Genomic DNA, 10,876 nt, shown 5'->3' with positions numbered 1-10,876 from the left:
ACACTTCTGTCACTGTCACAAATGCCAAACTTGGATTAATCAGTAAACAGGAACTTTTTTCCCAGGTAGCCGCTGTAAATAGCCACCATATGACCTTGTTCGATGACTCTTGCTTTTCCTCGTTTGATTTCACTCTTAGGCAACCTCCTTCTAGAGCAACTTTTTCTCGCTTAAGCATTGCACTTTTTAAAAATCTTTTTTGAAACAAATCATTTGCACCGAGGCTGCTTCTTCATCTCTCACTGAAAAAAACTTGATCTTGTTATCGATCTTCTGATGGTGGTGTGCACAATAACACTTTGGAAACAAATGATCTAGTCTCAAAGTGTTTCAGAGTGTCAGGCTAGCCACTAGTTCACTCTGAGGAAGCACCTCTTTGGCAAACATAGCTCTGATGCCATGTTTGCCAACTTACCACTGATACTAAGCCCTTGGATTGGTTCCATCTGAAGGATACCACTCATGCAGATTGGATTGTCTATTGTCAACAAAAAAGGCAATTAAACATTGTATTTTTGTATTATTGTACGGTCTTTACTTTATAATATAAAGCACCTTGAGGCAACTGTTGCTATGATGTAGCATTGTATAAATAAAATTGAACTGAATTGAAAAGACAATTATACTATTTATTCCAATGTATTCTATTTATTCTACATATTCACTCGCTTCTTTTCCACCACACATACACACACAGACACACACACAGCCGTTAATATGGAGGTCAAGTACTAGTTCTATCAAGCTTCATCAAATCATGAGATTTGGGTCAGCTGCCCATCTCCCTTCGCTCTCCCTCTTCCTCCTCATACTCCACCCAGCACAGTGTTGGAGGCACATGGCTCTTTCCTCAAGGCACTGCTTCAAAGGAAGGGTTTCATATCATTTATTTTTCATTTCCCACTCTATCTCTGCCAATAAGCGGACAAACAACCAGAGCTGCTCCCTGGGATCTCCCTGCTTCCTTGTCCCGCTCCTCCTCCTCTAGCTCTATGCTGTTTGCCCTTATATGGCCATAGAGCTCTGTAATCACAGGCAGTTTGGGTTGATCTCTGTTATTGTTACAGGAGTTATCAACACTTTGGCACCAACTGGTGGATTTGAAGTCAAAGCATGGCTTCAGTCCATACATTATCAGATAAACAATATGGTCCTGTCCAGGCAACCAGGAAATCACAAAACAAGGGGAAGCTCTTCATTTGAGAAGTGCAGAAGGTCCATTTGGGACTTTATTTTGATGTTAAATATTAACAACTCTGCATTTTATCAAAACAGGGCCAGTGGGTCGCTGATGGGCATTGACAGATGGGGCAAGATGCAGGAAGTCACAATGAGCGTTGCCCAGTCTTGCCAGCGGGACAGACTCAATGGCTTCCGGCCATTGGTGAACCCGTTTAGTAATGTTCTCACTTTTCCTCAACCGCCCCCCTCATCCGTTCTTCTCACAATGCCTGGAAGTAGCCTAGACCTACATCTCCTTCTCTGTTTTCTTAACCGTTGTGTTCCTTTATGGTTTTTCCTTTTTTTTTTTTCAAAGCACACAATTGATCTGAGCTCCATCCAAACAAATAAAAGCACAAGAGCACACACAAACACTCAACGTCCCATGCAAACATCTTACTTCCGATTCACCTTTTCAAAGGATTCATATGAAAATGGGTTTGCGTTTGATTTTGAAATCATCTTTTAGACACTGAATTGTAGGGAAAATATTTTATTAAAGGCTTATCAAACCTGAAAAAGCTAATTAATTGAATGTGTTTGTTCAGTGGGACTCCCAGTGATTTCAGACTTATATCCAAAAGAGTTGCAAAGTAATAAATTGTAAAACAGCATGCCAAAAAAATTACACATACAAAATATCCATACTTATCTGTGTCCTTTTATTGCCATCTACATTATCACTGGAAACTCCCACATAATATGCAGTAAAGTCATCACTGGAAATAAAAAACTACATTTTTACTTAATATAAATTTGTGCACTCGACTTAATCTTCTTTAGTTCGCTTACTTATATTGAGTTAAACGGGTATTGAGGATCACAGCTGTATAAATTTGTTTTATTTAATAATTTGCACTTCAGTAAGGAAAACATCTGCAATTTCTATCACAAGGAGTGTGGTGCAGTGCATGGGCCATAGTGTGTTATATGGGGCACAATGCGGTGTATGGGGCACAGTACAGCATATAGGGCATAAATATACGCAATATATAGAGCATGCAGTGTTTAGAGTACGCTGTGCTGTATCAAACTGTGTAACAGTGTAACAAAAACTCTGTAAACTCTATGCCTAATAATCTTTATTACTATTAAATAAATTCTTGTTAAATGCTTTCCCCTTTAAGACATATCAAGCCTGCAAAACTCTGAGAACATGTAGTCTAGTTAACCGAGTCACTTTAAATTCATCAAAAGTAATCATTTAAGTTTGAGCAGTATTTTGTTTCTCTTGTAGATCTCATCCTGCACTGAATCCTACATCTGTTTTTCATTTTAGAGGAACATTTCCAAGCTTCACCTCAACATTACACAGTATAGCTGAATCAGAGCACTTCTAAGAAGTCAACCTTGAAGATTTTTTTCTTCACCTTCCTCATGGTCTCCTGTAAAATGCTCTGATGTGGAGGAAACACAGTTCATAGTTCACGTTAGCTGTGACTCAGTTAACTGTACTGTGTGTGATTCTCTGTGAACCTGAGGCTGTGCTAAAGATGGGGCAGCTTTCCGCTAATCATTTTTAAAAAAAAATATATTCATAACCTCTAAAGCCTTTGTCCCCTCACTTCATTAACACCTCCCAGCCCCCAACCCAGGTCTCCATATCTCTTCCCTTATCTCCTGCTTGCTTTATTATTGACGGATGTCCTGCGCGGGCGGGTTTTTTATCCACGTCTCTGAGCAGCTTTGCAGGATGCATAATAAGTTTGTGCATGTTTGTGTGTATGTGTGAGGAAGTTCCTGCACATCTGTCGGCTGCATTTCTCTCAGTCAGGGTTGGGTAGGGGTTGTTTTTCAGTGTGGAGAAGGTGTCTCCCATTTATAATGATCAATTTTGTCTCGCTTCCTTCCTTTTGGTCCTCATAACACGTAGCCTTTGCTCTGAGGCATCAAGCCAGAAGCTTCCGGATAGTGTTGTGAAGTACTTATAAATGCCCATTATACTGACCTGGTTGACTCAACAATGACAGTTTGTATTTGAATGGGAGTATTTATTATAAATGATGGGCATCATCATAGGTTATGAGAGCTTGTGCATAAAATTATTAGCAGAATTTGTAAAAATGTTTAAAAAATCATCCTTTAAAAAGGTGAAAGCATAACTTGTTTATTCAACAATAAGTTGGTGCTCCAGCTTCCTGTCAAGCAGTTTCCTCTGTCCAGGAGAGAGGTGAAGGGCAGGAAAGCGTTGGTGGGGGATGTTCTCTGGCTTACCCCTGGATAGTCAGACACGTACTGCATGTCCCCAAAGGTCCTTACATATATTTTTTTAACATGGCACAAAAACACACGATGCTTTTCCTGCTATTAGTTTGTACAGACCTAGGGGGGAGTTTAGAAAAACTAATAGACCACTAAAAATACTTAGAGCCTGGAGCCTGAGCCATGCAGGGCTTTTTCCTGCGTTGTTTCCAGTGTGCGCGTGGGCCCATTGAGGAAAGAGGAAATGAGCTGCCCTGGTTGTAAGGGGGCTTCCTGAATGATATTATAAAGAGCTCCCTCCCTTCAACCTCTCCTCACAGTGTTGCTCAGAGCAAGCGGAGGCTGTCGGTGATCCCTTTGCTCCACATCTTTGACCGTGGACTGAACACTGAGCCAAAGGGGTTTGACGTCAGTGCAGTGCACGCTAATTCTCGTCCCTGCTGGTCGGGGTAAGGTGGAAATACTGATTGTTTCGCTTTTTTAAAAATGATTTGCCTAACTGTCGCTTTCTTAGATTAACTTTTTTATTTTTATGTAGAACTGTTAATAATCTTAATCTTCTTTAAACAACCCTTGAAGTACACTAAATAGGTGATTTATCTACAGAAAATTCTGGTAAACTCTTAGTTTTTAAAAGTGCACGCTGCTGCTGTTTGATTCATATTCATGTCGATTTAAAAACGTAACACTGTAAAGTTGAATATGCAAATGGGATTAAATTAGTATTTCTTTTTTCCCCACTCAAAGGTACGAGTAGGGAGCTGGTCTCACCTAACGGATGTGTCTGGGACACTCCAGTATATTTATTATTTCAGTTACACACAGGTAAGTGTCTGTTATGCATCTTACATAGAAAGGATATTTGTGCAATCATTAAAAAAATCATGAAAATTATGTACAATGCCTCATTGTTTTACTTATAATGCCTTAAAGATTCAGATGAGCACGATGGAAGCTCTGGAGGGATATCGGGCCGACAGAGGGCAGAGCATGAGGGCTGCGGCCCCAGCTGAAGGATATGTGAAGGAGTTCACTCGCCACTCCAATGATGTGCTGCTGAACCTGAATGAACTCCGACATCGGAGCATCCTGACTGACACCACCCTGATCGTTGGCAACGTGCACCTGCAGGCACACTGTGCTGTGCTCGTGGCCTGCAGGTTGGTGGACAAACCAGTCCTTTTGTGGTCAGAATTTAGGAGCAATATCTTCTTTAATCTTCTTCTACTGCAAAAATAATCCGAGTGGTACATCTTGCACCTCTTTCTATGCCTGACTCATAGTTGGTTTTGTCTTTCTAATTTTGTTTCATTCATCATAAGCTCCTGTTTCCTTCCACTTAGTACATCCATTGTTTTTTTCTTCCCACTCCCTTTCTCCCCATTTCTTCCCTTAAAAGCACTGCAGATAGTTTTTTATACGAGAACTGCATGTCTTACTTTAAGTTGTTTTTGCTTTCTCCTCTCTTCTCAGTGGTTTCTTCTACTCGCTGTATTCACGCCGTGCATTGCTACAGGGGCGTGGTGGGAGCGGGGAGCAGCTCATGACTGTGTCTCTCCCCACCACACTGGACCCCTCTAGCGTCTCCCTGCTGCTAGACTTCATGTACACCTCCCGCCTCCCTCTGACACCGAGCATTGTCTCCGGGGTGTTGGCTGTGGCTGTCTACCTGCAGATGGACCACGTGGCTGAGACCTGCCGGGATTTCATGCAGCTGCACTGGTGAGGGCCATGAAAGAACACGTGCTGTTCACAGCTTGGAAGAGATAGTGTATTAAACTGGATCAAATTGCATGTGCAATCTTTTGCAGCATGGAGAATAGGACAGTCAGACACCTCCAGTTGGAGCTGGACTCCAGGGTGTCCGTACCCTCTGTATCTCCCAAAGGAGGGGACTTGCCTACTCAAGGACCCCTGCGATTACTGCCAACAGCAGCAGCAACCCGGTAAGAAGGTCTAGTGTGAAACTGAATAATTAAATGTATAGTTGATATCCCGGATGACTTTTTTTGCGCGGCTCCTACTTTTCAAAGTTGTTTATCACTTTGAGCCGTTGTTTGCACAATGCCAGACGTGCTTTGGTTTGCGCTCCTTTGTCCTTTGACGGGTTTAGCTCATTACAGCGCTTCCTTTGTTTTTCCTGCAGGGTCCCTGTGGTGACTGGGGGCTCTCTCAAGCCAGGGGCTTTCCCCAGCTGTCAGCCCAGGTCAACAGAGCTGAAAGGAGACCCTGAGTCACCTCTCATGGCCAGCCCGACTTTGTCTCCAAGCAGCCCCACCCGCTCCAGCTGCCAACCAAGTTCTCCTGCTGCATCTGAGACCTGCAACAAAAACCTTGTGGTATGTCTCAGGAAAAGTATTTGATTTGTAGGGTTTTGGGGAGCTCGTGCAGCACTTGTATAACTGATGTTCTGTCTGTTTTCCCCAGAGTGATGCCAAAGCCACACCAGACCCGAAGGCCTGCAACTGGAAGAAGTACAAGTACATTGTCCTCAACCCTCTCTGTGCTGCCAGTGCAGTGAAAGTCGAGGAGATGGAGGAACCCCAAAATCAAGCATCACCCACTGATGACTCAACACCAAAAGCACCAACAGAGGCGTGGTCTGGAGAAGTGCCCGGTCAGATTGATAGGTAAACTGGATAACAACAATGAAAAGACAGAGAAAACAGAAAGTTTGTAAGGGTTTCTAAAATCTTTGACCCTCTCTTCCTCAGACAGGGGCAGGCCTCCTGCTACGAGGGTTCTGGCCGAGCCCCTCCCCTCAGGCCATCACCCTCTGAGGACCACCCAACTGTGCCCACCTCTAACAAGGAGGGACATGGTAGGTATAAACAGCACTTTTAAAACCTTCCACTGGTGCTATTATAAAATTTTATTTTTAACTATTTTCCTGAAATCGCACTCTTCTCACCCAGAAGCCGCCCATCTCAATCATCACCAAGTTAAGCGTGAAAGCTACTACACGCCCTATTCCTTCTCTGGCAGCCTTCAAGGACCCAAACCTGCCTGCTCAAGTGAGACTTAAAAAAAAAGTTTAAATTTACTTTCCTGTTCTGCATGCAGTTCAGAAGTGAACAACAAACATGTAACAATGACCTCTGGGTCTGCAGGTGACAAGCCATACCGCTGTAACGTGTGTGCAGCTCAGTTCAACCGACCAGCCAACCTGAAGACTCACTCCCGGATTCACTCCGGAGAGAAGCCTTACCGCTGTGACACTTGCGGGGCACGGTTTGTTCAGGTGAGGGTCAAATGACTGCGTGAAAAGACTTCTCAGAAATAACACAGATGTTAGCCACACTAGATACTGGTGTGTTTTCTTTATCTCCAGCAGTATCAGACTGGTTCATGTAGACTAGTTGAGTTCCAGTTTCTCGTTAACTCTTCTAGTTGCTCGCAAAATTTGAAAATGTGGAGCGAGTGTAGATGGCTACAGCTCTTCCTCGAGGCCTGCCTTATTTGATGTTTGCATGCTTTATTTTGCACCTCTCAACCTGTTTGTGTGGTCTGCCCCGGTGTTAGGTTGCCCACCTCAGGGCCCACGTGTTGATTCACACTGGGGAGAAGCCTTACCCCTGCAACACCTGCGGCACCCGCTTCCGCCACCTGCAGACGCTGAAGAGTCACCTGCGGATCCACACCGGAGAGAAGCCTTACAGCGTAAGCTACCTGCGGCACACGTAATCGCAGCATCAAGAGCATTGTCCTGTCATGTTCATGACGTCTAATGAATGAACGCTCTGTGTTTTTCCAGTGCGAGAAGTGTGACCTGCACTTCCGACACAAGAGCCAGCTGCGCCTGCACCTGCGCCAGAAGCACGGGGCCGTCACAAACACCAAGATCCGCTACAAAGTGCTGACTGAGCCCTACCAGCCTATCCTGCAGGCCTGCTGAGGAGGATCACTAATCGCACCTCAATGATCTGAATCTGTCAGAATGTGAAATTTGGCTCATTAACTCACTTGTCAGTTGCAAAATTGTTAGCATCTCGTCTTGAATAGAGGCAACAACAAACAATAAATGAATGAAAAAATACAAATAGGTTACACATGGAGTAAGAGACAGTCATTTCTACAAAGCTGTTGGTTGAGGTTTGGTGAGGTTGTGCTTTAATAATACACGATTGAGACGATTAAAGAATGTTTTGCTTGAGGGTTTGCGAAGAAGTGTAAAGAAGGGGACAGGGTATGGAGCGAAAGGTAAAGTCGTACAAGTGTTGTGCATTTGTGTGCATATTGAATTGTAAAGAAATGTGTGCGTGTGAGCAGATTGAAGGAAAGATAAAGTTTTGTGAAGCAGATGTGATCAGATTTGGTGTAAATTAGAACAGACGTGGGGTTTTTCAGTTTCAAGTTACCGAAGCTTCTTTGTCTGATGTGTATTTAACTTTGATTTATCTTAACCCGATGGCCCGGCGCCTGTGTAACTTTAAAGAAAAAAGTAAAACTATGTGCTTTTCCAGTCCAAGCAGGCAAAGGACTTTTGTATCATGCTGAACAAAAAGTGAAGAAATCAAATGATGTTTGCTAAACTTTTAAACAAGACAACTCAAATAAAAATGTAATATTACTCAATCTGTATTTGTGAGAGGTAATTTGCTGGACAAAGATGGTTTTGTACAATTTAAATTAAATAACTTTTATATTAATTGGAAACGTGATCTTTGGTGTGTCATAGTGTATATATTGTATTTTAAAGAACTCAAGGTCAAGTGACTTTATTGTCATCCCAACCATGTGCAGTGGTGCAGTACACAGTGAAATGAGACGACGTTCCTCCAAGACCGTGGTGCTACATATGACTCGCCCAGGGGGCAGCGCCACATGTTTGATGTGGTAGAGTGCCCTTCCTGACACAATCCCAGAGGGATCTATATCTCATCCCGGGATCAAACTGGAGATCTTGTTGCTTGTTAGGCGAATGTGTAAACAACTGGATAACTAAAACAACTTATTTTCAGGCTCTCTGCGCCTTCAGCCTTTCACCTCCTTTGATTTTCTTCCTCCCATTAGGAAACTCTTTTTACCCATGAATCACATCTTCTGCTCAGTAAAATTATCCCCCCATTTTTTTTTTAGTATTTGTTTTGTTTTTTCTTGGTTGCTGGTGAGGAAACAATGAAGCTGAGGGCACCTGTTTCCTCCTGGGTCTTAATAGTCCACTCTACCAGCCAATAACACGTGTGCGAGCCCGCTGGTGCTTCCTGGAGGGGCTGCAGACTCCTGCTGAACTCTCCCACCCTCTGTCATCCCTGCTTCCTGCTCCCTGATGAGTTGTGGCTAGCTGGCCTTATTGTCCACGCTCGGCGGACAAACATTGGAAGCTTGAAGGGACTTTCCAACCTTCAACCCCCTCCTCCCCTACGACATGCAGCTTTTTCCCTTCATTCATACCTTTGCAGGGTTCTCCTTCTCATATGACTTCATCTGAAGGCTGTCAGATAAGAGGATGGAACAAATCTGAGGAAGTGAATATGAAATGGGAAATATGTGAAGATTATTTCATGAAGTGAGCATTAGTGAGCACAGTTTGAACATTTCAGGAAGCTACCGCAGTTATGAGTATGATGCTGCCCTAATTTGGAGAAGCATTTCCTTCCCCGAGGAACATAAAGCGCAAACCAACTACGATCGACACCCAAGGTTTCTACTGCGCTTGGAAAGAAATTTACTCCTGCAAGCAGCAGATAGAAATCAGAATCAGAACACGTCATTAATCCCTGAGGAAATTATGTGATCACAATTGTTCCAAGACAGAAAAGTAACTAACTAAACTGAATTAAATAATACAATATAGTATAAAGTTTCAAAATCTAACCACATAGCTCTACTAGATACAAAAAGCTCTAATTGTAAATACATTTAAATATATAAAAAGTATACATTTATTCAACAAAATAAAAACTACAGCTATGACTAATTCCCAGAAATCTTGAGAAATTATAGACGTATGAGGTTGCAGGGAAAACTGATCTATCAGTGAGAGTCAGAGAGTGTTTATCATATGTTACACAACTTGTCCTGCTATTGTGAAATACAATCCTGCAAAAGGCCTGTTGAGCAAGTTTGTGACGAACCGCATATTTATTGGGAAATACATAAGCTAACAGAGACAATAAACGAAGTAGAGCTCAGAAAGTGGACACTGGAGCAAAGACCACGGGAGATTAGTAGAAACTGCAACGTTTGGGTGCTATTTCTCATTTCTGTTGTAACTCCTTAGAGATTAAGTAAAACTAAAGTCTCCTGTTTGGGTTTCTATAATGCACAGTTTTTATGACTTACACAAAACTGACAATAATTGAAGTAGCTTAAATTCTTTATTATTATCTTATTAATCTGTGAGGCTTTAAATATCTTATACACATAGTTCAACCCCAGATATCAAATCACATGGCAGCAACTTAGTGCATTGACGCATGTAGACTTGATCAGAACGACCTGCTGAAGCTGAAACTGTGGATCAGAATGAAGAAGAAAGATGATTTAAGCTGCTTTGAATGGGGCGTGGTTTTGGTGCCAGGCAAGTTGGTATTTCAGGAACTGCGGAGCTGCTGGGATTTTCCCACAGAGAACGGTCTGAAAAAGAGAAAACAGGTTAGCAGCAGGGTTGTGGTGAAGAATGTGTGAAGATATGCAGAGTAGCTCTGAATGCACAACATTGCTGTCATATCAACATGGACCAAAATCTCTGAGGAATGTTTCCAGCACATCCACCAACACTTTAAAATAAATTTGGGAAAGAACAAAAGTCCCCTTAAAGACATGATACGTATTTCTGTTCTGACAACTTCATAATAGTTTCTATTCTGGTTACATTAGTCTTTGAGCAATGTTTTTGAAGTGTCGCAGGAGGAAAAGCAGAGTTATAATGTTAATGATGACAACTCAGCTGTTCTAGGAAAAGGCAACAGATATAAATATATTTTGTGACACAGAATTTAAAGCCAGCATTAATCATCATAGACTGATGCATTTACACAAGAAAAGACTGATCAGGAATAATATTGGTACCAAAAACTGGATGTTTACTGGTAGAGCTGGTCAGTGACTTGAAGCCTTTTCTGAGCTCTTGATTTTTAAACTTGGCTTTACCTCCCTCTACTGTCTGCACACCTGAACACTCACAGGGCAGATACTACACTATCAAACTGGAAATATTGAATACACAAGGCACATTGTATTTTTTTTCTTTCATATTCTGCACCCTGCTCACAGGATCGTTACCTGAGGATTGCTCTACAAAGGCGCAGTCTCTACTTTTCTGTCATTTTTATGAATTTTCAAAAACCCCTAATTTATTTAATCGAGCCACAAAAATATCAAAATTATCACTCATTGTGTCAGCTGGCAGCCGCCATCAGAGGTATTTTAAAGCAAATAATATATAAATGCTCGTGATCACATTTTTAAAAAGAAACCAATAAAACAAAGTATGGGCGGTCACTCAAAC

At 42.2% G+C, this 10,876-nt stretch overlaps 1 protein-coding gene across 1 annotated transcript; it reads left to right on the top strand.

Moving 5' to 3' along the window:
• Positions 1-3,729: 3,729 nt before the first annotated feature.
• Positions 3,730-8,072, top strand: bcl6b (BCL6B transcription repressor). Its single transcript, XM_082527492.1, has 12 exons — positions 3,730-3,872; positions 4,171-4,248; positions 4,357-4,583; positions 4,897-5,145; positions 5,235-5,369; positions 5,570-5,762; positions 5,851-6,053; positions 6,138-6,244; positions 6,339-6,437; positions 6,534-6,664; positions 6,946-7,083; positions 7,178-8,072. Exons 3-12 carry the CDS (start codon positions 4,363-4,365, stop codon positions 7,316-7,318), a joined length of 1,617 nt encoding a protein of 538 aa, XP_082383618.1. The 5' UTR covers positions 3,730-3,872; positions 4,171-4,248; positions 4,357-4,362; the 3' UTR covers positions 7,319-8,072.
• The last annotated feature ends 2,804 nt before the right edge of the window (positions 8,073-10,876 follow it).

This window comes from Aulonocara stuartgranti (assembly GCF_965226115.1).
Source record: "Aulonocara stuartgranti genome assembly, chromosome: 3".
Classification (NCBI taxonomy): Eukaryota; Metazoa; Chordata; class Actinopteri; order Cichliformes; family Cichlidae; genus Aulonocara; species Aulonocara stuartgranti.
This window is presented reverse-complemented; position numbering and strand designations above follow the sequence as displayed.